The sequence below is a fragment of the Mustela lutreola genome, chromosome 2, assembly GCF_030435805.1.
Source record: "Mustela lutreola isolate mMusLut2 chromosome 2, mMusLut2.pri, whole genome shotgun sequence".
NCBI classification, from domain to species: Eukaryota; Metazoa; Chordata; class Mammalia; order Carnivora; family Mustelidae; genus Mustela; species Mustela lutreola.
In genome coordinates, this window is record NC_081291.1 from 16,928,347 (window position 1) to 16,954,392 (window position 26,046).

General features: G+C 60.0%; 1 protein-coding gene across 7 annotated transcripts; it reads right to left on the bottom strand.

The window, feature by feature from the left end:
• ALS2CL (ALS2 C-terminal like) lies at positions 1-21,963 on the bottom strand. Of its 7 annotated transcripts, XM_059160709.1 has the most exons (27): positions 20,852-21,310; positions 20,690-20,767; positions 18,007-18,132; positions 17,104-17,302; positions 16,716-16,781; positions 16,111-16,276; positions 15,493-15,624; positions 14,735-14,854; positions 13,208-13,266; positions 13,003-13,069; positions 12,346-12,542; positions 11,254-11,319; positions 10,759-10,857; positions 10,496-10,616; positions 9,660-9,824; positions 8,457-8,534; positions 7,471-7,601; positions 6,015-6,188; positions 5,702-5,798; positions 5,324-5,481; positions 4,705-4,773; positions 3,638-3,811; positions 2,356-2,398; positions 1,487-1,548; positions 1,247-1,396; positions 924-1,020; positions 1-503 (listed from the first exon to the last, which is right to left on the bottom strand). In XM_059160709.1, the coding sequence occupies exons 3-27, from the start codon at positions 18,107-18,109 to the stop codon at positions 429-431; spliced, it is 2,868 nt and encodes a 955-aa protein (XP_059016692.1). In that variant the 5' UTR covers positions 18,110-18,132; positions 20,690-20,767; positions 20,852-21,310; the 3' UTR covers positions 1-428. The 7 variants fall into 7 exon arrangements, with proteins under 7 accessions (XP_059016692.1, XP_059016691.1, XP_059016690.1 ...); XM_059160708.1 differs by lacking the exons at positions 20,690-20,767; positions 20,852-21,310 and adding an exon at positions 21,885-21,963; XM_059160707.1 differs by lacking the exon at positions 20,690-20,767 and having other exon boundaries at positions 20,931-21,310.
• Positions 21,964-26,046: the final 4,083 nt, after the last annotated feature.

The window sequence follows — 26,046 nt, forward strand, 5'->3', positions numbered from 1 at the left end:
TGATGGGAGGAAATCAGCCCAGCAGACTAATGGCAAACTTCCAGAAGGACTCCAGAATCCAGCAAGATGCGCAGAAGGTCCGTCACAGACCGTCTGGGCCACTGGGACACAGACAACAACATTGAGGCTGGGGAGGCTTGGTTGGCAAAAAACCTGTGAGTCGAGGCAGGTCCAGGAGGTCATCCTTGAGACTGACCTAGCGGCAGGGCGAGGGGGAGGGGAAGCCCCCGGCTCCAGTGTCATTGCCATCAGTGCTCAGGGGTGGTAGCAGCCGTATCTCCTTGGGAGACACTAATAGCTCATCTCCTCTGAGAGCCACCTCCAGTCTGCCGTCTGCTCTGCGGGTGATGAGGCCCTGGCCTTGCTTGCTCCCCAGGGATGTCCGCGGCGGCCCCTCTCCGCTCTGCAGTGGGCCCGGGCCGGCCCAGCTACCAGAGCTCCTTGGAGTCCCAGCGGCCAGGAAAGCGGTGCATGTCTTCCTTCTGGATGTGCTCGTAACAGGACTGTTGGGAAAGAGGCCAGGCTGATGGGGAGCTGGCCTGCCTGCCCCTGGCCCCATGCAAAAACGGCCCAATACTGGGATGCACCCATCTCCCCGGCCTGGACCACCCCGACTCCAATTCAGCCTCTGCCATGGTCTGCAAGGAAGGGGGCCTCCCCTCTCCTGTTATGCTCAGGGAGGCAGCCTGGAACAGCCTGGAACATGCCAGAGGTCCCAGGGACCCAAGGGCTGGGATGAAGTAGGAGCCCTTCCCCAGCCCCTTTAACAAGGGCAGGACCAGGGAGCCTGTGGGGCCCTCCCCACAGAAGCACATACGAGCAGTGAATCTGGGGTCATCCCTACAACACTGTCCAGGGCAGGGAAGGCGTCTGCCCCACGGGCCAGAGTATTTTTGCCTCTGTCCAAGAGCTCAGTCCTTCACCTCCAGGGCTGTGAGCAAGAAGTCATACAAGCCTCCTGTGTGGATGGGGTCCATCATGTCACGAATCAGGTGGATCTCGGCTCCCAGGTGCTGGATTCTGGAGAATACCCAGCCCCACAGTGAGAGGGAGAAAGAGGCCCATCCCAGCGACAGGCCCCAAGCAGCCGGGGACGGAGCGCTGGCCCAGATGGCTGGCTACCTGGGCTGCGGTCCCCGTTCTGCTCCTGGCCCCCACGGGACCCTAGGTGGGGTTTCTCTGCAGGATGGGATGGGGTCCTCTGGTAGCCCACCCCTCAGCGCCCCTCCCCCAGGCTGGGGCTCACCGGGCACGTGACACCACATAGATAAGCAGGGGTAACAGGTCGTCCATGGGCAGCTTGTGCTCCTGGCCCAGCACACGCGACACAGTGGCCTCAATCTCCCCATATGTCTTCTCCAGCACCTCCAGCTTCTCCCGGGGATCCACCGTAGTGCTGTGGCAGGGGCCCTCATGTTCAGCCCCAACCAGGGGCCCCCACACTCCTGTCCCCACTCCCCCTCCCCTGCCCAGGGCGTGAACTCACATGATCTTCTGCAGACATTCAGTGGCTGACAGGAAGCACTTGTCCCTGATCAGGGAAAGTCTCTACAGTGGTGAGGGGCAGGGGGAACAGACAATGAGGTCAGGGTCCCCCCAGGCCTGTCAGCCCCTCCCTCCCAGAGTCAGAGCTCTCACCACCCACAGTTCCCATCACTGGCTCCAGGACAGCCCCGCCCCGAGGGTTGAGTGGCCTAGGGCAAGTCACAACGCCACTGTGAGCCTCAGTTTACTCAACTATAAAGTGGGATAATGGTCTCCAGGGGTTGGGAAGGAAGATAATGATCCCAATGGCCACTGGGAGCCACTGGGGGTGGGTCCCTAAGTCAGCGGCTTTCAACCCAAGGACTTGTTGAAACACAGAGTTCAGGTCCGCTTTGAGTTTGACTAAGTACGTCTGGGTCAGGGGTGGGGGTGGTCCAAGAATCTGCTGTTCTAACAGCTTCCCAGCTGCTGCTGACCAAGCACGCACACCTGGAGGGCCACAACCTGGTGTGTAGTGGCCCACCGCCCCCTCCCAACACTCTCATGAGGGAGCACCAACCCCGCAGCAGAGAGTACTCTCACCCGTGGGGGAACTGAGGCTCAGAGACAAGTACTCTGCCCACAGCAGTACAGCCAGGAAGAGGAGCGGAGCCTGGATCTTCACCCGCCTGTGGGGGGTGCCAGCGGCCGTCCCCTCACCCACCCAGGAGATCAGAACAACCCAGAAAGGTGGGTGTCCCCCACACCTGTTGGCCAGCACTGCCTGGGCCCCTCTGCAGCAGGAAGGCGGAGGGTGAGCAGGCTCTGCGGGCCCTGCTCAACGCTCAGGCCTCCCCCTTCCTGGGGCAGGTAACGGACCCACCTTCTCACCTGATTGGTTGTCAGCGTGAGGTCCTTGAGGGGCCACAGGTGCCTGAAATGAAACAAGAGTGACAAAGAGCCTTTACGAGGAGGAGGGGGCAGGGTCTGAGGTCAGGGGGCACATTCCCTGCACACCGTGTCCCCCAGCAGGGCTGAGCACAGGACAGGGGTCCACGATGGCCTCTCCGAGTGCTTGCATGGAGGTCAGGGCAAGGGGAGAATGGGAGAGATTCCTGGGGAAGACACCACCCCAAAACTTAACAGAGGGGTGAGGGGCAGTGCTGCAGGCCAAGGGACCCTGTGAGCAAAGTCCCAGGGCTTGGACCGGAGAATGACAGTGGAAGAGACTGTTCTGGAGGCTTTGTGAGCCGAGACAGGCTGGTGAATGGGGAGGGACGTGGGTACCACAGGACACAGCACAGGGCAGGGACTTGGGGAGACAATGGAGCGGAGAGGCCAGCGTGGAGGAAGCAGCAGAGAGGAGGCAGGAGGAGGTGGGGAGGAAGAGACACTAGGGAAGCTGCTGGCACCCAGCCCTCTGGGCTGGTGGCTATTCGGTTGCAGGAGACATTCGCGATGGAAGGGGAAACGGGGTTTCAGGTGGGTGGGAAACATCACAGCTGTGTGACAAGGGACCACCGGGTGTGGGGGGAGAGAGAGCACCCATGCCCTCTGTCAGGCAGGTGGTCACCCGTAGCATCAGGAGATCAGAAGGGGTACTGAGGAGAAAGGATGTTTTAGCAACTGAGGGTAAAAGGGCCTTGCTCCCAGAACAGTCCTCAGTTTCCCCTTCAGGAGCTCCCCTCCCCGACTCTCAGTCCAGTTGCTGGGAACAGGACACCTCACTCCAGCCCCCGTAGTAGATAGGGAAGTAGATTGGCCTATGTGGGCCACAGACAGCATTTAGGGGCAGTCTCACACACCGAGACAAGCCAGTGAGGGACTTCAGGGGTCCTGCTGGAGCTGTTAGGAAGGGGACACAGGCTCCCTGGGGCATAGTGGGGGACAGAGCTGGTGGAGTATAAACCTTGAGTGGCTGGTACCATGTCTGGCACCATAAATGGGAGCCGGAGATACATCAAGAGAAAAAGAGAAGTTGCTTCCCTTCATTAGGTAGTTCAGCAGCTAGATCCAGCCACACCTGAAGCTAGCAACACTAGCATAAAGCTAGAAGTTCATGGGTATGTGAGCCAATGAACACCACCTCCTTTTCTGCTAAAGACCATTGAACTCTGTGTGTACCCTCTGTGCACATGGGCCCCAGCAAACATGGCAAGGAGGGAAGGCTTACTTCTGCACATCTAGGAACTCGAGCAGCTTTGTGTCAGGGAAGAGGCTCAGGTTGGCAATGCCCTGGCTGTAGAGACTATCCTCCGACTCGTGGAGAAGCAGGTAGAGAGTGAAGAGCTCCGAGTAGAAGCTGGGCAGCATAAGCGGCAGCACGAGGCCATGCACCTGCAGGTCCCTGAGTGACAGCAGCAGAACAGGTTGGGGCCGGCAGGGTGGGCCCCTGGGGGAGGGATCCCTACTTGGCCTGCCCCTCAAAAAGCCCACAGAGCTCCTTGTCCCACAGCAAACAGCGTCCCTGTCTCCTCCATTCCCTAGAAAATGCTTCCGAAGTCCATTCTCAGTGATTCACTCCCTTGGTTGAAATCCATGGCCCCAGATCCTCTCGCTGGATGCCAAGAACCGCTATGGCGGCTGGGGCAGGGTTTGATCCCCATGTGATTGAAAGCAAAACCCAGGCCCCGGCTAGACAAGAGACGCAGCAAAGCACTCAGCAGCCATGTCATGCTGGTCCAGGGCTGCCTCTTCGTTTTCTGGGCTTCCTAGCACTCCATGGGGGATGTTCTACCTAACCCAATCTCCCATGTCTCCGGCAATGCAGCCACAGGCCTCCCTGACTGGGATCTCTGGGCCTGAAATCGGAAGGCAAACTATAAGGTCTGGTCTTGGAGGACAGGAGACAGATTTAATGATGCACTTCACTCCCACTCTGTGTGGCCTCGGGCTTGGCCCCTGCCAGGCCTCAGCTTCCCTATCTGCATGTAGGGGGGAGAGGGCACCTGGGGTGGTGGGCACCATAGAGAGGAGGCTGGGACAGGAACTTTACAACAAAGATGCACCTGATACCTCGCGGTGGGGGCCCTGCCCACATGACCCAATGACGAGGTCATGGGGCATTCCAATCCTCAGATGCTGAACGAACATCGGTCAGTAGCATGAACCCACAACACTTCCCTGGAAGCACCCCCAATGCCCAAGGGAGGCTCCAGAAGCGAACGTGGGCAGCCTCCCTGGTCCTGAGCCTGGCTACCCCCAGGGCGGGGACCCCGCACACCCCACAGGAGCGGTCACCTTGCCTCCGGATCCTCGTCCTCCTCTGGAGCCTGGCCCTTGCGTCGTAAGGCCACCTGCAGCAGACCCCTGCAAACGGATGACATGGACTGCAGAGCTGCCACTTCCCACAGAGCTCGAGTCACCAAAGCCCAGGGTGGCAAGCTCCGCCCCCCAGAGCCATGGGGCATGAGGGGCCCAGCCTCCCAGATCTCTGTAGTTAGGAAGCTGGGAGCACAGGACCTCAGCCCCAGAATGCTGGAATTGCAGCATCTGGGGCCCCCATTTGTAATAACAGACGGGGTCTCAACTCAGCCCAGACTGGAGATGGGGTGTGAGTCCAGAGGGAGGCTCAACCCATGGAGGTTGAGAGCTCCCCTGGGGTCAGGGGTCAGCCCAGTGCCTGGTCTAGGCTTGGACTCTGGCTACAGGCAGTCCTTGCTATAATCTCCTACCTTCTAACCCCTTTGCTCGCCAGTAGAACACTGACCAACACACTCTCTGGTTCTTTCTCGATCCAGAAGCACCATTCCTGCCCAGGGAGGCTAGGCTGAGCACCCGACCTCAGGGAACGGCGGAGCTGTACCTGCCTGTGCTCACAGACCGGGCTGTGGTCGTCCCCAGGGACCATGCAGCTCACCTGTAGGCAGCCCAGAGCTCCCTCGCGTGCTGCTTCACCTCCTCCTGGGCCAGCATCTGCAGGTGCTTGTTGGCCCCAATGCCCGCATACGTGGCCTGGAAGGTCAGCATCAGCATCCGCAGCAGCTTGCCCAAGGGGTGCAGCGAGCTGCTCAGAGCCTGGCAGGTGCAAAGGCAATAGAGAGGTGTTCGCCGCCAGGAGCTGGAGCAAAGCATGCCCCAGCAAGGCTCCCAAGGCTGCTCCCATTTCCTAGATGGGAGCACTGAGACCCTCAAAGGAGAAGGGGTTCACAGGCCTGGGCCATCCAGACAGCACAAGGGGCAGTGAGATGACCTCCCTCCCCTCAGACCCCCTCCCCCACTCCCCCAGAGCCCTCACCTTCCCGAGGCACTCCCGCAGGGCCCTGGGCTCCCGGTGCAGCAAGAGCTCGTCCAGGACGTCCTCCATTCTGCCTGCACAGGCCTCGGGCTGGGTCCTGGGGCACCGGGCACACATGTCTCTCACCTACCCGTGGGCCACGGCCTGCCCCCTCCAGGAGACCTTCCTTCCAGCCTACCCAGAGCCCCACGAATGCTCGCCCTGGTTCTCTGGATGCCGTGGGTGCCTCCCTGTGCATGCATATGCACACACACACACACATACAAGCAGGTACCCCCCATGCACACACACACGCACGCGCAAATGCACCTACCTCTCACAGCACAGGTACTCCTGGGATTTGCGCAGCTCCCTCGAGTTCTGTACATGGAAGCCCAGCAGGGCCTCCTGCTCATCCCCAGGGCAGCCGGCACTAATGAAGTCCCGGAAGGGGCCATAGACCCCCTGCCAGCGGCTCTCCACGGGGAAGGCACCCACACCTAGCTGCCTGCAACAGAGGCAGTGGGGGGGGGAGTAGGAATGGGGCTGTAGTGGGCAGGACCCTGTCCAGGCCCTTGAAAAGGTGGGGACATCCCGCCTGGGCCCGAGCCAGGGCCCAGGAATGGTAGGTGGACTGGGGGGTGCTGACCTCCAAGCCTCCAGGAGAAGAAAGGAGAGGCAGAGAAAGGGAGAGAGAATCTACTCCACAGTGGAGAAGAAAGGGACATACAGAGCCATGGAAAGGAGACAGAGAGATCTGGAGAGCTGGAGGCCAAGTCCAGACAGCAGGTTCTTGGACTAAGAGAGAACACGGCCCGAAGTCCCGGATCCTCCTGCGAGAGAGCCCACGCTCCCTGTCACCACACCTGGTTCCTTCCTGAGCTTGATCCTGTCTTGACCAGCAGGCCTGGGGGTCTGGCCATGTGTGTGCCCAATAGAGCCCCACCTTCCCATGTCAGGTTCACAGATTTTCCTACATCTGCACCCCACCCAGGCTTGGCCATGCTTTTGAGGTTTGCCGTCTACTCCCAGCTCCTGCTGTCAGGGAGAAGCATGTTAAGGACAGTGGGTCTAGTAATCAACTCTACTCCCTCCCCACACCTGCAATGCTGCCTGGGACCATCAGAAATACCATCCGTACCTCAACAGACATGGTCCAAGTCACCATCTGAACTAGTTTTCCAAGGAAGAACTCTGTCCCCGTGGGGAAAAAGTCAATCCCCTTCTCAAAGACCCCATGATAGCGACAGTAAGAACACTTAGCAAGTTGCCTTCTTTACCTTGGCTGCCAGGGAACTCAGAGCCAGGCTCACACTCAGTCATCACTATCACAGGACTTACTTGTCCCATCCCTTCCTTTAAGTTCAACTCATACTTTTATTTCCATTTTATTCTTGCTTATGTGTGCTGTGTTTACAAAAGGCCATGTACCCTTCCCAGAAAAAAAAAAAAAAAAAAGCAGGGTCTAAGCAGTCTCTGCATAATATTTTTCTCTGGTTTTGTGGTGTGTGAAGTTATGCCGTAGCCCTTGGTCCCGGGAGTCTCTGACTCGAGGGCTGTGTGACCTGAGTCCGCTGAACTCTCCAAAGAGCTAAGAGGGAGTACAGAAAAGCTCCTCTGGTAAGGCCCAAGTCCTGGGGCTGGAGACATAGACACAGACACAGACACATGCACATGCACGGTGCACACACACACATACACACGCTCAAGCGCGCACACACGCACACACACACACACACACACACACACACTCCAGAATGCACAGGCCGGGGGCCGGGTCAGGCTCTCACCTCTTTCGGGTGCTGCTTGGATCTGGCGGGAAGGCAGCCGTGTCCAGCACTCCCTGGGTATGCAGTCCTTTCCCTGCCCCACTGCCAAAAGAGCCCTCCAGGGTGAAGCCGTTGGGGAAGGTGACCTTGCCCTGCAAACCAGGGAAAGGAGGCAGGGACACCTGTCTGTCCGTCCAGCTGCCCTTCCCTCCAATCATGACAAGCCTCGTGCCTGTCCATCCTGGGTCACAGAGGCTAGGGACTGACAGGTCGCCTTCCCACCATCCGTTCCACTGGCCCCACCCTGGGGGTTCCTAATCATGCACACCTGCAGGAGCCCCCGATCAGGAGTTGTACCAATGGCCCAGGAGCTCACCTCAAAGGTGGGAGACTGAGAGGGAGTGGGGGAGGGACTATCAGGTCAGGAGAACAACTACTGTGGGACATGGGGAGGGGCGGGACACGGGGTAAGTCCAGAAGTAGGAAGAGGCCTGGGGAAGGCATGAGCTGTATTGGCCCTGGGAAGGGTCCTGCTGCCTGGGCTGTCCCATTCCAAGCACTCCTGGCCTCCCCACTTTGATGCCACGGTGCCCCCCAGTCATTAGGAGACTGAAACAGCCCCCACATTTCCAAAGGCCCAAGGAGGGCCCAACTGTCTTCTGCTTGGTCAGCTCAGGACCATGCGGAAGGACAGTTACTCCAGGAGCCCCTGCCCAAGGCACTGATGCCGGTAGAAGGGGTGGATTCCGACCCAGGGGCCTCTCGGGAGACAGAGCCCAGCTACCAGCACCCTGTACACCTGTCCCCTCTTGCCTCCCATCAGGATCGAATCACAGCTCCACAGCAGGAGGGCATCATGGTGCCCACCGGATGCCATGGAGACGAGAGAGGCCCTCCCCTACCTTCCCCACCCACTGCCTACACCCTCAGCCCTGGGTCCGAGTGGGGAGATTACAGGGTCCACCCAAGACCTTGGTGGGGGTGGAATGGGTCTCAGTGGTCCTCACCTTCCCCACAAGGGTCAGGTCCCTGGTGAAGGTGCCTTCATATAAGGAGTCATCTTCAGAGAGGAGGATCCCGGGGCCCTAGGGACGGAAGCAGGAGTAGGAGCAAGGGAAGGGCCAGGAGACTGGGAGTGGGGAGGGACGGCAGGAAGACAGGAAGTAGGCATCAACCCCGGGGGCAGAACAGTCCTGAGCCCTGTCACACCCCCCAGCACTGTACTGAGGTGGGTGCCAGCCCTTGGCCCTCTGAGTGCTGAGCACCAGCCCCACAGACCTCATTCCTGCGTTCCTCTGAATGACTGCCTGGGACTTGGCTCCAGCTCTCTCTTGGGGGCCCTTCCTTCCCCACTGATGGCTCAGGAAGTGCTGGGCTTCTCCTCAGCCAACCCCACTCCCCTGGCACTGACCCTCAGGGACAGTGGAGCTGAATAGGCTCCCTTGTTGCACTGGCTGCCAGGAAGCTCAGGGCCCAGTGGGGTATAAATTGTGTCCTACTTGAATCTTTAATATGTCTATTCTTATAGTTTCTTCCTCCTTCAATCCTTTCCAGAACAAAGTGGAGCCCAAGCCAAAGCACAATCCAGAACAACAATAAAAATCCCCAGGCCAGAGCCTTCCTATGTGCTGAAGCACATGGCCAGGTGTGGGTGAGGCAGGAGGCGGCTGCAGGTGTGCCAGGGCTCAGGAGACCTAGGAGCGAGGCTCAGCCCTGCCACTCGATAGAATGTGACACCAGGTAGGTTCTCTGACCTCTCTGAGCCTCATATGTGTCATTCATTCGCTGGGGACAGTGAAACGATCCACAGGGTTACTGGGAGGGTCCTGTGAGGTTGTACCGGGAGCTGAGCCCAGAGCTAGGCCTCCAGGCAGGGGTGTCTACATGTCCGTTGCAGAGGCGGCTGGTATCACCGTCCCCGTGCACTTCATCCTTGCTAATTTCCCTGAGTGTTTACAGGAAGTAGCGAACCTGAGTTGCTGATGGGGAAACTGAGGCTGGGAGGGCCAAGGCCAGCGTCAGGGGCTGGCAGAACTGCATTCCTGCTGAGGCTCTGGCTTCCTCCAGCACCTAGAAACCCAGCTTCCTGCCCCACCCACCCCTGCCCAGCCTCTGCTCAACATCGGGGCCCTGAGAGCAGGGGGGCTCCAGAATGCAGCACCAGTGCAGGGAGAGAGTAGCTCAGGGCACACATGGGTCACCCCACTCACCACCATCTTGTCCGCTTGGAAGGTCCCCTGGTAGCAGACACCAGCCTGTGTGACCATGACCCCCGGGCCATGGCGCTGGTCAGCCTGCCACATGCCGATATAGCGTTCCCCCCTGGAGAGGAGCCAGAGTGGGGTCAGAATCGTTCCCGGGCACTTCTGTGTGCTCTGCCAGTGTGGTTGGGATTGGGATGAGGGTGGAGAGCAGGTAAGGAGCAATGACATCGCCTGAACCCACTCAACTCACGCACGGGGTGAGAGAGGTCAAGACCTCCAAGAGGAAAAGAGGGTGGAGGAGAAGGGAGCCTGCCTGGGGGAGGGTATCCTGGCAGGCTTCTTGGAAGCGGTGGCAGGAAGGGCAGATGGAAAGCAAAGTCACGGAGGTAGGAGCCTACAACTGAAACAATGTACGAGGGGGCGTCTGGTGGTCTAGAAGTCTGGCAGGGTGCAACGGTGGCATGGCAGGGGTGAGGCCAGAGAAACAGGCAAGCCTTGAATGCCAGGCTGAGGGCCTTGGGCTTTGTCTCACAGCCCAGAGAGCCAGGAAGGGCTGTGGTCCCTACATGGACTAGACCAGGGCTCAGAAACTCTTCCCGGACAGTGCAAGGAGGGGCCAGACCGGGGACGCTCCTTGGTCAGCGAGCTCAGGGCCCCCTCATTCTGAGATTCAGCATCAACCAAGGTTGTGGACAGGAAGTGAGGGGTTTCGGGGGGGGCTCTGGGGGGACAAATGGACCTGACCCTCTGACGACAGTGCTGCACCCTGAGGCACCCCGGTCTGTGTGGGGGTCTAGCTCTAAGCCTGCCCTCCCCCCGCAGGGCGGCAGCGGAGTGCTCACCTGTCGCTGTCCTCTTCGATGCCATACCCGCTCCGCTGGCCCTTCTCCCAGTGGCCCGTGTACCTGCAGGGCTGTGGGGCCTGCGGGGCGCTCTCGAGGACCCCAAATCCGTGCCGCAGGCCTGCCCAGAAGTAGCCTTTGTACACCTCGTCGGTGCCGTACCTGCGGAGGGTCACCAAAGCTGGCCCGGCCTCCCCGAGCTCAGCCCGGGGCATGCGGCCACCCCTCGCACCTGCCCTGCCACCCGGCCGAGGGACACTTACTCACAGATGCCGTAGCCGCACATGCTGCCTTCCCGCCAGTGGCACTTGTAACAGTCAAACTTGTCCTCAGAGGCCTGAGGCACCAGGCGGATGCCGAAGCTGCCAGTGTGGGTGCGTGGGGAGCACCGTCAGCACCTGGCTGTCCCCTTGACCCAGGACACCCCACGGCACCCCTCCACGCTGCCCCGGAGTGTCCCTGCCTCCGAGGGGCCTTCTCACACGACGGGGAGAATCTCCTAGGTGCTCAGGAATCTTTACTTCCCAAGGGCCACTCTCGGGACACCCCTGTCCCTACCCCTCACGCATCCCCGGAGCACCTTCCCGCCCCAACCACGCCCTCCATGCCCCCCACCCCGGGCTTTCCCTTCTGTGCCCTAAGGGGAGCTGGACCAAATGGCCTTAAGTTCCTGCCTGAGGTCTGGGAATCGAGGATGGGGCCAGGCTGGGGACGATAGTGAGGACGAAAGCCACCTGTCTGCCCACCCCCCGCCTTACCCATGCTCCAGGCCTTGGCAAAAGCTCCCCACGTGATTCCGGCCATCTGGCCACCTCAGGGTGCCCCTGCAAGACAGTTGAGGTCCACGCATATCAGTCCTGCCAGGCCTACCCTTCAACAAACACAGGCCCCCTGGCTGACCTCCATCGCGGGCTCCCTCAGAGGTTCCCCCCGGAGCGGACTCTCTGCCCCCACCCAGCCTTCTTCTCTGACCCTTCTTGACTCCTGACACAACGGCCCACACAACGGCCCCAGCAGCCGCCAGCACACTCACCACACCCCACAGGGAGGGCTCTAGAAACATCCAGGTTCCCTTTTCCCCCTTGATCAACAGGAAGGTCCAAGCTAAACTTTAAGCTTAAGTCAAACGCTCGTCAGTGGTTTCTAGCACCCTCCTCTCCTCTTCTGATATGGCCTCGTGTTTTCTGGGTTTTGTTTGTTTGCTTGTTTGTTTGTTGTGTTTTGTTCATTTGTCTCCTCGAGCCCCTTCTGGAAGTAGGCAAGGTCTCAGAGACTAACATGCTTGTGAGCATCACCTGAGCAAGTCCCTTCTGCTTTCTGGGCCTCGGCTTTCCCAGCTGTGGCCTGGGGGTCGGGGAGCGGGAGCACATGTGCTCCCAAAGCCCTCCTGCTCGTGGGGTCACACAGACCTGTGGCTGAAGCTGAACTCACCCTACAACCTGCCCTAAGGCCTTGGGCAAGTCATACCAGTCTCTGGCCTCAGTTCCTGCACCTACAGAATGGGCAGTTAACGCTCCCCCGACGTGTTCTCATAAAGACAGGAGGTCTGCCAACCATTTCCATCACCAGCTAGTGTCACAGGGACATGAAAATTATCCCTCCGCCCTCCTGAGAACAGCAACTGCAGACCTACAGTCTGTCCCACATGCCCGGGGCTCATCACCAGCATCAACACTCCACGTGGCACAGACCTACTATGGGCCAGGTCCTGTCCGACGGCGTGTTAAGACAGAATAGGGGACAAACAGAGTTGACTGATGCATGTAGGAAGGAAGAGCCTTTGGTGGTGGCCGGAGGTGATTGGGTCCTGTCCGCCCCTCTAACTCCCAGGAGGAGCCTCGGTCGCTCACCTGCCATGGGGCCTGCCCCGACACCACTCGCCCTCGTAGGTGGCCTGACAGAGCCGGCCCTCAGCACGGAAGGTGTATGCCACGCAGCGGCAGGCGGGGGGCTCGGAGGGCTCCAGGCCTGTCCCCAGCACAGGGAAGTCCTTCTTCCCACGTAGGGCCTGGCACACAGCCTGAGTCACTTTCCACTGCCAGACCATCTGGTGGGGACAGGGGAGACACAGGAGAGGTCCCTGCTGTGCCAGTGGCCCCTCTAGGAAGCCTTGCAGGGTAGCTCCAGATAGTACCGCCTCCACCACCCCCGACCCATTCAGGCACTTGGGGGAACTCCCACCGCCCCATGCTGCACCCGAGGGCCCCGCATCCAGACCTGAGCTCCTCTTGTGCGGTTTCAGGGTCTGCCCAGAGGGGCCACACAGAACCACCAGGACCCGCACAGGCCCCAATCCCGGCTTCATGGGGGAAAATGCCCTGGGCTCTGTGGCATTTTGATGCTTGACCCCAGGCTGACCACCGCCGCCCTCTGACCATGACCCCAGAGGCCTGGCCACTCGCAGGGAGCCTCCAGGGTGCCATACCTGTGCCCTCCCCCGCCCCTCCTGGTATCTCCCCTCACTCCTCTCCCCCCACTGCCCCGATTCACAGCCCACCCACACTCACCAGGTCCTGAGCGTTCTTAGAGCAAAAGGAGAGCTTGTCCTCGGGTGTGAGGAGTTGAAAGGTGCACCTAGACAGATGGAGGTGACGAGTAGGCCCCCGCTCTGTCCGGGAGGGTGTTCCGGGAGGCCCCAGCCCTGGGGTGCGGGCAGTTTCATGAGGGTGGAGGGACAGAAGGCCCAGGGTGTCATTGGAGGGGGCTGCTCACCCGTCCTGCCCAGGATCCACCCACACCAGCTTCAGATCAAAGGTGTGGACACTGTGACCCTGGAAGAAGATGGGGCACCGGGTCACCCAGGGCCCAGCTCAGACGCTCCCCTACTGATCTGGCCCAGGCTTGCTCCAGGCACTGACCTGCGGCCACACCACTGAGTGCCCCTGGCTGCTCAGTCCAGCGTACCCAGCACTGAGACTGGTCCCCACCTCCAGGGCAGCTCCTCCGTCTCCCTTCCCATCTGAGGGCTGGAGGGGACCTCGGGAGCAGCCTCCCCCACCCCCCACACATCCTGCTCCATCATGTCCACAGCTCGGATACCATCGGCCCCTGCTAGAAACCTCTCAGGCTCCTACCGTCTGGGGGATGGGGACCTCGCTGCTGAGCCAGACCCCTGAGACCACACAGACCACTCCTGGCTCCCAGGTCCCCACTCCTCGCCCCCTCCATACCAAGACGCCATGGCCCTGCCACACTCACACCATCTCAAGCCTCCCCTAGTCCCCCTCAATCTGACCCTTGGCTCATGCTGCTTCCTCTACCTGGAAAGCAGTCCCTGCTCTGAGAACTGATGAACATCCCTTCCTCTAAAAAAGATTTCATGCATGCAGCGACCTCCTGCCTGGCCTAGGCAGGCTGATCACTGCCTCACTGCCCCAGGAGGTAAAGGGGGTTCAGGCCCAGGACCAAAGGGCAGGAGGAGGGGGCCAGACACAGGCAGGGACAAGGGCGGGCCCGGCACAGGACATGCAAAGGTCCAGAGGTAGGAAAGGGCACAGAGCATGTAAGTGACATGTCATCAGTGTATCTGGAGCACAGATAGCGAAGTCGGGAGTAGAGGGGAGTCCAAAGTGAATCAGAACCCCAGAACCAGATTTCAGGAGACACGGGTCTGGGCAGGTAGCCTCCCTGCCAGGCCTCAGCCTTCCTAGGTGCAGGGGAGTCCCAGACTGACATTCAGAGGGGACAAAGAAGACAGTGCTCTGGCTAACACAAGGGCAGTCTGAGTTCAGGGGGAGCTAGGCACAGTCAAGGTTACGGGCCAGGGAGCAATCCCAAACCCCCGGCCTGTGATATCCAGAATCCTAGGCACTGCTCCCACATGGCACTCTTCTCTAGAAGCCTCTTGTGTGCCCTGAGGTTTTATCCAGCCCTCCCAGCCACCAAGATCCACCCAGGAAGAGAACGAAGAGTTGTCCGGCATCCACAGAAGGACAAACTCACTCCCAAGCATTTTGCAGAGGAGGAAACCGAGGGAATATTTAGCAGGGATGCCAGTCGGCAAGCGCTGAGGCTGGGACACACCTGGAGCAGCCTTGCCCCACAGCGTCCCCCTCCTGCAGGAATGACTCTACCCTCCGCCCCCACCCCGGCCTGCCAGCCTCTCGGCTCCCCATCCTCCCCACCCCCAAACCCGGGGAGCCTGAGTTCTCCCTTGCTGCCAGCTATCTCCATCCCGCTTCTCGGCCAGACCCCAGACCCCTGCTGCGGCCCCAGGACCTCTGGTCAGATCCCCCAAACCTGCAGCAAGACGAGGGCATCGTTGAAGAGCAGCACACGCTCTGCCCGCAGCGGGGTGACCGTCACGGCTACATCTTGGCTGTCCTGCAGCAGTCGACGCGCAGGGGTGCAGAGCACATCCTGGGGAGCAGAGCAGGGGGGTAGGGACTCAGGCACCCTCCATTCCCGGGTGCTGTACCCACTCCTCCACCTGCCTCTGCCAGGCGCGCCAGCCCCCCACAATCTGAGCATCTCCTGGAGGCCCCCAGCTCGGTGGCGGACACCGGGGCTCCAAGGTCTGGAGGGGCAGCACAGCCTGTCTTGAAGCTTCGCTTTGACGCCCACCGCCCCTCAATCCACTGCCCCCGCCAAGCCCCCCAACAACACTCACTGGGGCTCTGCAGTCCCTGCCTCTCACTGGCAAGTCATGTCCCCTCTCCTGCTCACCTAACTGTCTACCCTGTGCCCCAGGCCTGTCACACCCTCCCAGGGCACAGGGGGCTTTCCACCCCAGCGGGGGCACTACATGCCGCAGCGGGCAGTGATGTCACCATAGGATCATTTGGTGGCATTAATTCTGACTCCCCTTCCTCAGAGCCAGCTCACCAGGTGCCTGACCCCTGACCAGGGAGGTGCTCCACAAGCGCCTGAGGACTGCTGGATGGACAGACGTCCCAGCCACCTGGTTCGGCCCCCGCTCCTACTCCCAGATGGGGAAATGGAGGCACAGTGAGTCCAGCAGGCCCCTTCCCTGACCACGCATGGGGCCCTAAACTCACTCTCAGCCGGCTGCTCAGGGAGTGCCAGAGAGCCTGCGTGGCCAGGGCCTGGTCCAGCGCCTGCCTCATGAAGGACTGCAGGTTCCCAAAGAGGGTGGCCGCGTGCACCACCAGCTCCCGAGTGGGATGAGGCTGTGGGGACACAGAGCAGCCGGTGAGTCGGGGAGACGGGAGACTCGTCAGAGCCTCCCCCACCCTGTGATGCTTGCCCAAGCCCCGGCTTGGCCCCAGCTGCTCGGAAGGTCTGGATCGAAGCCGAAGTGTGTCCCTTTCTGCCTGCCAGCCCTTCCTTCAGGGCGAGGCCAGAGCGAAGGGGCTCCAGAGCACCGCTGGGCCTGGGCCAGAGGTCCTCACATCCAGTAACACGGCTTTCCATCTGCTCCTGGGTCTCTGCCAGCCCCCCGAGGGCACAGCCATAGACCTCAGGCCCCGTCAACACCCCCCGCCAGGCCCAGGACACTGCATGATCCCCAACATGTGGCTGGGTCTTATTCAAACCGAGTAAGGTGAGTCCCCAGAGCCAGGGCCCTACTTCCCTCCTCCTTTGGCTCCCCTACAAGCAACAGGCCTGGTGAGCGTTCCATGCCCCGCCCCCCCCCCCACACCCCTGCAACCTACCTCCGTGACACTGTCCCCGAGGCTCAGCAGAAGGAGCACATACTGCTGCACGTGATGGGCCAGCGGCTGGCGGAGGGCCTGGGTCAGTGCGATGCCCACCTTGGCCTCGGAGCTCACGCCCGACAGGAGCTGCCCCAGGGCCTTGCGCTGGCCCCGCCAGAACTCCCTGGGTGGATGGACGGCCACTCACACCACCTTCACTCCCCTCCTCCATTCCTGAACCCACGGCCATCCCCATCCCCCAGCTGAGCCCCCAGATCCCAGGGGCAATCCCAGACCCCAGAAGGCTCTCCCGTCAGGTTAATACAGCCGCCCTATTGCAGAGTCAATGGCAGTTTCTCCGTGTGAAGGGACTGTTGAGTCCAAGCACCCTCCCTGAACAGGACGGCCCCTCTTTCCCCTTTCCAGGGTAAAGTCTGGCTACTGGATGTAGCCAGAGGGAGAGACTTCTCTCCCTCTCTTCCAGTGTGGAGCGGTGTGGAACAGTCAGAACCAGGATGAACCACGGGCTCTGACACCCGCTGCTCTGGGGATGGGACTTCCCTGACCTTCTGTCCCGGACACCCCCATCCACGCAGAGGGACCCTGCAGCATCCCGGGCTCACCTCCTCTTCTTTGCTGCCTTCTGAAAGGCCTGCACCGCCACGCAGCTAGCGTAGGACTCGATGTACCTGCCGGCAGCATAGGAGACAGCCTGCAGGCCCAGCCCACAGCTTCGCACCCTAATCCCTGCCTTGCCAGGATCCCCGGATCCCACCCACTGATTGGCTGCAGCCCTGCCCCTGACCAGATAATTCCACCTAGTCTTTCTTCCCTGGGAGGCCCCAAGGCTCAGGTCTGGGGTCTCTGAGCCAGTGCCCGGGGGCAGGGGTGAAGCCCAAGGCCCTGAGGCCGACCCCAGCAGAGCCTGATCCCAGACTGAACCCAGACCTTGGCCTAAGCCTGACCTAAGCCAGGTGAGCCCTCATGCCCCAGCCTTCCTCGCTGCCTTACTCCACGTGGACCTGCAGGACACGGTCAGCATCACGCAGCAACAGCAGGGACTCCAGACCCACGGCGTCGTGGTGGCCCAGCCGCTCCCGCAGCGAGTGCAGGCTCTCCTCCGTCACCTCCCAGAGCCGCTGGGAGCTCTGGTGCAGCTGCTGCACGAGCCGCAGGCACTCCCTGACCTGGGGGTCAGAGGGCTCTGGGGCTGGAGGAAGGGGGGGCAGCACAAATGCAATGTGAGGGGGGCGGCGCCCTGTAGCCCAGGAGCTGCAGCTGGGGTCCTTAGGACAGGAGAGGAAGCCGATGTGGCACCCTGAGCTTAGCAGGGACGGGCAGGCTAGAGTGCGGGGCAGTGCCCTTGAGGAATCAGGGGCGGGGGGACCTATCCACCCCCTCACGAAACAGGGTCAGCACTCATGACCTAGGGGCACCAAGTACACTAAATCTCCCAAGACTCTGGGCTTTCTCAGGTCTGGGATATGGGGTCCATAAGATCCCGTGGTCCGCTGGTACCCACAGAAGCACGGACAGAGCCCCCAGGTGGAAGGCACCTGACCAAGGTCACTTCACAGGTGAGCCCCCAAGTGGGTCATGGCCCAGGTGAGAGTGGGATGAGAATCCAAGCAGAGAATGAGGCCCGTGCCCTGGAAGAGGTGGGATTTTGACTCTATGTATAGCGGGGTCTAGGCTAGGGGTTCACAGTCTGGCCCCGGGGGATGCCTCAGAGAAGGGAATAGCCAGCGACCAAAGGCAGAGCCCCAGTCCTGTCAGAGGATGCCGATACCAAGTGTTCTCACTCCCGTTTGAGGCTGAGAAAGCTGTGCCTCGGAAGGTCTCACAGGGTAGGGCTCAGATCCCCAGGATGGTTCCAGAGTCCCCCACCCTCGCCACTGCAGAGCCAAGACTCACTGGTTTCGAGCAGGGGCTGGAGGACAAGGCTGTTGATGCGGGCGAGGGTAGCTGAGAAGACCTCCTCCAGCCGCCGCAGGGCCTCCTCCTCCCGGCTGCACATGGCCAGGGCACTGCCCTCAGGGCCTGTGAAAGGGACACAAGCAAGAGTGAGGGCCCCAGCGAGAGCAGGGTCAGTGCCATGCCTTCCGTCCGTGTGCCCAGGACCACCTATGACAGCTGTGAGCAATCGGCCCAGGCGGCCTCAAAGAGGAATTTCTGGACAGGCCACTGACCCCTGCCCTGTTCTGCTCTGCCCCCGGGCCCAGCTGAGGGACCTGACCAAGCAGGTGCTCCTCAAGCCCAGTTCTGGCCTAGTCATTCCCCTGCTCAAACATCCACCATGGCTCCCAAGGGCTCACAGTAATACCTAATGGCACTCTGACCTCACTCCCCCTCCACCGAGTCTCTTGGAATGAGGACACACTGTCAGAAGAACCCAGCCTTTTTCTCAAGATCATGACTGAGGACCCCCTGTCACCCAAAGGGCTGCGTAAGCAAGGAAAGGTCTAGGGGAGTAGGGAGGTGCTCTCCTGCCGGAGCCATCACAGATGGGCAAGAAATAAAGAGGCAGAGAGATGGACAAAGCATGCAGGTGGGCACCATGAGAGCAAAGGATCATGGGCCTGAGGGTGCAGGCTCCGAGGGTAAGAGTGGCCTAAGTGGTCATCAGAGGAGCCATGGAGGACCTCAGGGCAAGGAAGCGGTAGGACCCAGAGTCAGACTTGCAGAGATGGGCGTGATGACAGTGCCGAGCAGTGGGGGGGTGAGGTCAGTGTGGGTAACAGCTAGACCCCCCTGCCCCTCAACCCGGCTGACCCTGCTGGGCCTGGAAGAAAGGAAGGGGGGCTGCAGGGGTGGGCAGGTGGGCTTCAGCCTATGGACTTCTTACCCCAGAGTGAGGGGCCCACCATGCAGGCAGGGGATCCCCTGGGAATGCGGCTTTCTGATGAGAGGCAGGGGGAACAGGGGGCCTGGGCTCCAAGACACCCACCCACGCACCCCCAGCCAGGCTACAGCCTCCCAGAGACACAGCCCTCTCCCACCAGCACTGGATGCCCTCACCAAGCAAAGTTCATCTGCCCAAATGACCTGACCAGACGTCTCAGGGGTGAGAGCTGGAGGGTCTCTTAGCCCCAGACCCTCACACTGCCTCTCCCTGGCTCTGACACTCTGAGGCTCCACGGTTAGCTGAGTGGGTGGGGTGGGAGATACAATGGAAGCTTCGGGAATGAGCAGGCAACATAGACAGCCCAAAAAGGGCAGAGAGGAAGGGGTCTCATCCCTCCCAACCCGAGCCCTGCGGCACCAGAGGGCATTCAGGCCCCTGGCAAATCCTGCAACTCTGGGGAAGGAGGGGCGGGCGCCTCAGAGCTCTGGCCAAGGGCCCAGGCCCCGGCATTCCTGCCCCACCTTTCCTGCTGCTGCTGCTTCAGGAGGGCGAGGCCTCGGGAGGGACAGGCAGGAAGGGGAAGCAGCTAGACACCCAGCTGTGGCCTGCTTTCTCCCTGGGCCCCTCTGGGCCCCTGCGACAGCCCTGTAAATCCTCCAACCTGGGGCCAGGGTACAGCAAGTGGGGGCCGCCTGACCCTCCCCCATTATCTCCAGAAACGGATGGAATGGAAAGACCCTTTGGGGGCTGACTTTTCCATCCCCAGTGGGCAGCCAGTCAGTCGGGGTCTGAACTGAGAGGTGAGGACATGGGCTAAAGGCAGAGGAAGAGGGTGCAGCCAGCATCCTCCGAAGCCAGCGGATAGGAACCGGATGAGGGCGAGTGTGGACCTGCTGTCAACAGCCGGAGGCTGGGAGGTCCTGAGTAGCAAGCAGCCCCACACTCACACTGATCTGGGACTCACCCCAGTCACGCCAGACCCAAGACATGGAGCTTTCTATCCCTCTCCACCTCAGACTACCCCCCCGCCCCCCTGCAGGGCTGGCAGCTACCCCTCCCTACTTATCTGCCTGCACCCTTGGCCCACATCTCAGCAGCCCCCAAGGGACTCCCTGCTGACCCCACTGCTCAGTGCTGGTCATGGTCCAGTTTATCCAGAGCCCTGCTCCTCTCTAGGCCTCAGTCACCTCCTCTGTGAAATGGGGGTCTGATTAGATCAGAGCTTTCAAATTATGTAAGTCCTCCCTAGAAGGGACAAACAGGTGCGGGGAGCTGCTCTGGGTGTGGAGACCTGGTCCTCTGCTTCCCTCCCGGCTCAAAGCTGCCTGGACCCCTCAGGATGAGTCTTATAGACCCAGACTGGCAGACACGACTCTAGGACCCTTCCAGATCTGTGGCCCCAAAGGGATGTCACCCCTAGGGAACTGAGGCACATCGCCCAGAGGACAGGCCAGAAGTTAAGCATGACTGGTGAGGTAGTGGGTGGGGGGAAAGGTTGTAGATGAGGTTGGGGGTCTGGCCTGGTGTTGACCATGGGACCCTACTCCTTGGCTAGGGAGCTTGGAATTCATCCTGGAGGCAACCAAGGGTATGAGAGCAGGGAGCAGACCAGGTATCAGGTATGAGTGTGTTTGGGGGTGGAAGGGAGGTGTTAAGCCATAACATGAGAGGGACCCAGCAGGAGTAATCCCTGATCAAATCCCATCATACCCCCAACCCACCCGGCTGTGGTCAAGGGCATGGCCTCCTTACCCTCTACCCAGGTTTAAGGTCCCTTAGTGGCAGGCTGCACAGGAGGTACATATGGAGAAACTGAGGCCTAGAAAGGAACTGGAGGACCAAGACACTATCTGAAGAGCACGTGCAAGGCTCAGTCTGACCCAGGCCTCTGGCTCCCTGTCCCACCAGGCTCACCTGAGCTAGGCAGTTCAGAAAGGCTAGGCAACTTGCCTCAGGGCACACAGCAAATTCCCAGTAGGGCCCTGCCTCCTACCTCCTCAGGCAGCCTTGGTGCTCTCTGTGGGGCGGGTGAGGACAGAACTGGCTAGTCTCGGCGTGCCCACGTGAGTCAGCTGCCTGTCCCGGTGTCGATCTAACCAGTAGCCAGACCTGCTCTCTCCCCTGCATTCCCGGCCTCTGTCCAAGCCAGGTTGCTCTCAGGCAGGGTCACTGGGACATCCCCTACCCTCTCCAAGGCCTCTTAGGCCCCTGGGCCACACCCTGTCATGGCACCCACTCTGGTATTTCCTGGTCAGGATAGGCAAGGAAGTTTTGCTTGGTGACTTTTTTCTGGGCTGCCCAGGCTCCCTAAAACAACCAGCAAGCACAGCAGTAGAGCAGAAAGGGGCTGCCCCAGGGAGGCAGCACTCAACTGTCACAGCTGACCCCTCAGTCACCACTTGGGCCTCCCCCCCACCCCCACACCCCTTTTCTGGCCCTCCATGGCTCCTAATTTCTCCTCCTAGACAGCCCACCACCCCCACCCCACTCCCAGGCTCTCACAGCTCTCCTGCCCCTCCCCGTCCGGGCACACGAAGTCCCCAGAGTTTCCCAAACATGGGATCCTGTTCCAGCCACCAGGCATTTGCCCATGCCGGTCTCACTGCAGGCGTCACCTCCTCCTGGCAGTCCCCCAGGTTGGTTGGGTGAGGTCCAGGGGGCGGCCCTCGCACCCCACACGGGGGTGCGGGGGCTGTCCCTGCGCTGCCCCCAAACCCGAGCCGGGTGACCACGGGGCGGGGAGGACAAGGCTTAAGTCCGCTGGCACGGAGGGGGCCTTGGGACAACCTCAGACAGCCCCGGCGTGAGTGCCGCCTGGGACCGAGGAGTCGTGGAGTGACGGCGACGCGCTGGCCAAGGGGGCGCTAGGCGCAGGTCCCACCTGGAGTGAGGGAACGCGGAGCACAGGAGCCAGGCCACAGACGCGCGACCTCCGCCCCGCCCTTACCTGTGCGGTGCCGGTACCCCGAGCGGGGAGCGTCGCCTCGGCCGCTCGCAGCCCGCCGCCCGCACGCCGCCCACCGCCCCCCTCCCGTTCCGGCGCCCGCCACGCCCCCGCCACGCCCCCGCCACGCCCCCGGCGTGGCCACGCCCCTAGCCCCGCCCCACCTCCGGGAGTTGCCAGTGGAAGTTGGAGCTGGCGCCGACCGGCCCGCCTGGCAGGAGGTGGGACGCGGTGTCGGTCCGCCCCCGCCAGAGGTTTACTCTTGCGGCCTTTACCTGGAGTTCTCCGGGGTCCGAAGTTTCCTGGGACCGGATGGGAGTGAGAGAAGGGGTACTGACTCCTCCGCCCCCTGAAACACACATACACCCACTCACTCACTTACTCAGGCCCGGGCCAGCCTGTTTTCCCGGGGGAAGTTCTCCCAGCGTAGCAAGCAGTGGCAGGGAAGCAGCGTGGCTTTCCTGGTCCTGCCAGAGCCTTCTCGGTGCACTTGCCCCTGTTCTGACGGTCTGGGGCCTGGGTGCAGCCCCTTACCCCCTCTACCAATACCGAATCACAAGAATCACAAGAAACTTGAAGCCGAGGGTGGGGGAAACCGAGGCTGCCCTGCAGCCCCTTGGGCCAGGTGTGTACGGCCAGCCTCCACTCCTTTCTGTGTGACCTTAGGGAAGTCCCCCTGCCCGAACTGCTGGGTCTCTACATGGTCCAGTAGAGCGAGAAATCAGCGCTTGTCTGCTCCAGAGCCTGTGACCTTGGAAATGGTGGTGGAAGCCTAATCCCAAGGGGAACGGGGGGGGGGGGGGGGGGAGAACAGGTTCAGCCTGTAACAAAGGAGCCCGCTGTCTTGCTGTCTGGTCCCCCTCCAGGGGCCATGCCAGTCCTCCCAACCCCCATCAATTCCCGTGGGACTCAGCTTCCAGGGGATGACTGGAGTCATTGCCCCTTTCATGGCTGACAACACTGAGACCAACAGGACCGGTTGGGGGCAGTGGAAGAGCAGAAAGGGTAGCCCACCAACCTCCTACTCAAGTCTGAGGGGTGGAGGGGTCATGCCTCATCCTACCAAGCTGAAGAGAGATCCCCAGTGAAGGGAGCTCATGATGGTTCAAGGGGTTCCTTCCCAAAAGAGCAGGGTTCCGGTGGGTCTGCAGGTCCCCTAGCACATGGGGGTGATCAGGCAAGGGGTTTCTGGGGCTTGGGAGGAAGGGTCAAGGGCTGGAGAGTAGCCATAGCCACATGCAGAGAGCGAACAGCTGTCCAAGAGTGCGTGTTCTCACCGTGCGTGACCAGCAAGGCAGGCAGGACAGAGTCCCGAGCAGGAGGAAGCTGATTTTGTGTTTGGCTTTTCTGGGCCAGCACTTCCCCTCTTTGGGTCTCAGTGTCCTCATCTGTACCTGTAGCTGAGGGAGGAGCTGGGCTGGAGCAGGAAGGGACAGGCCCCCTCCGCTTCCTCCCCGCAGCCCAGACTTCCTGTTCAGCCACATCTAGGGGGATTGGAAGGCTGGGGCTGGTCTTCCCTTCACCACCGCCCACCCCCAGGCTGGGTGACCTCACTAGCATTGCAAAGCCTGGTATTATTATCTGCCAAATGCGGCAAAACCCTCTAGGCCTCTCTGTCTCTCTCTGTCTCTCTCTCGGATGGGACCAAGTCATCTGTAATGCCCCCAGTAGTGTACGAAGGACGACCTCCCCGGGTCTGCCTGCCCTTGGTCCCCTGCAACATGGCCAAGGGCCCATGCCCAGTCCCACCACTAGGCACAGTGCCACAGTGCGGCACACACCTGTGCACACTACTCCCATGTCCCCCTGCGCACATGTGTGATTCCACAGTCATAAGGATGTGTGGTGTGCGCACTTAAGTGCACCACACAGACCCATCTACTACTGAACTCACTGGCAGGACTCCCACGTAGCACATTTCAGGAGGCAGCCCTGTGTGTGGGTCTATGTGGACCACGTGTCCATCCCCATGGACACAGACTTACACACTGCATCATGCAATACACACGAAGACTCACACTCAGACCCGCAGAGAAGCGAGTGCAGAGTGTGCCTGCACTTCCATGTACATGCGTGCCCTGGGACACAATTTCTCACCAGGTCCAAGCCCAGCCCCAGAGTTATTCTGGGCCAGGCCTGGGGCCAACAAGGTCAGAGATGGCCAGCACCCAGCAGGCCCCAGCCACTGTGTCACAGGCCTAGCTGGCCCTGTTCCCCACCCCCACCTGACCTCACCCCCACCACCCCCAGCCCAGGCTAAGTCCAAGATATCTCGGATCCCAGCCTGGCTCTGTGGCTGGAAAGATACCCAGTCCCAAGCCTCTGCTTCACCAGAGCTGAGCCTTGAGCCGTGGCATTTCTGGCCCCAAGAAGGAGCTGTCACAGTTCCCCCTGGCCACCATCAATTGACTCTGCCCATGGCTTCCAACCCAGAGGCCCAGGAAACAGGATTGGGTCCCCACCGGAAATCCACAGGAGCTAAAAAAAAGCACACAAAGGACAAACAGGATTCTGCGGGCCAACCTTCATGCAACCATGCATGGAGTGGGGACACTTCCAGGGGAGCCTGGCTGGGGAGCCTGAGGGTCTAGACTTCTGCCAACCCAGACTTGATGGGCCCTGTTGGCGGTAGGATGCAGGGGGATCCTGGGCAGGACTAGAAATAGTACTGGGCAGGGGCAGAGCCTTGGTCAGGGGCCACAGACTGAGTCTGAGTCCTCCGTTCCTGTATGACCTGACGGAGGGCACAACCCCTCTCCGGCCTTCAATTCCTCATAAGTACACAGAAGGAAGAAGAGCCTTCCAAGATAGAAAAGCCTTTTTAGCTTTTCGGGTGTTTCTTTCACCGTGGTGTTTCACATTTTGGAGAACTGGGGAAAGTGCAAATATTTGACAGGCATTGAATGAGGTGCTGCTGGGTTTTTTCTTTTTCTGTAAAGATTTTGTTTATTTGGGGCGCGTGGGTAGCTCAGTGGGTTGAGTCTCTGCCTTCGGCTCGGGTCATGATCTCGGGATCCTGGGATCGAGTCCCGCATCAGGATCTCTGCTTGGCGGGGAGCCTGCTTCCTCCTCTCTCTCTCTGCCTGCCTCTCTGCCTACTTGTGGTCTCTCTCTGTCAAATAAATAAATAAAATCTTTAAAAAAAATTTTTGTTTATTTAACAGAGACAATGAGAGAGGAAACACAAGCAGGGGAGGAGAGAGAGGGAGAAGCAGACTCCCCACTGAGCAGGGAGCCCAATGCGGGGCTCGATCCCAGGACCCTGAGATCATGACCTGAGCTGAAGGCAGACGCTTAACGACTGAGTCACCTAGGACCCCCAATGCTGCTGGGTTTTACTACCGTGTGATATCACACTGCCTTTCCCCACAATAACCACAACAGAACAACTAGCATGGCCCAAAGGCTTGCGACGTGCAGGGGCCATGATACTGCTATTATACCCATTTTACAGATGAGGGATTGAAGCTCAGAGCGTTTAGTTGCCCACTGAGGTCTCACAGCCATCAAGATGACCATGCCCCTGGAGTCTTAGTTTTAAGCTTTACTAACTTTAGATGTTATAAAGTATAAAGCTACAAACCTATAAGAAACATAATTTAAAAGTTTCCTTAAATTTTTAAGGAAAATTTACTTTAGTTTTGTGAACTTTAGTTTTGTGAACTTCGGATAACTTCAGTGTTTTCAGTCAACTTTTGCCATCTCTACAGGGCAAAAAGAGGAAATTTGAATAAACTTCTGAACTGTGTTTCTTGTAAATTTGCAGCTTCATACTTCTCAGATTATAAAAGCTTAAAACTGTCCTGTTTTAGGACTCCCTGTTTTTTTAAAGTCAGTTTGACTTCAAAGCCTGTGTGACAGTATTTGACAGTGCCTTTGGGGGACATGCGGGTCTAGAATTGTCGGGCTGGGTAAAAGCTCTGGGTAAAAAAAAAAAAAAAACGCCTGCAAAGAAATGGAACCCATGTGGAACAATGGCCATCTCAGGGGACAGTAAGGACACACATGATTGTATTCCCTTTCAGATTTCTTCACTGAGCTTGCCCTACTTCTTGGATGGAAGGACTGAACTTTGCGGGAAATACCTTTCCTGGGCTGAGCCATCCTACGCTCTGCACTCCTGTAATCCTTAGTTCAATGTCATGGTCCCAACAGCCCCTTGATG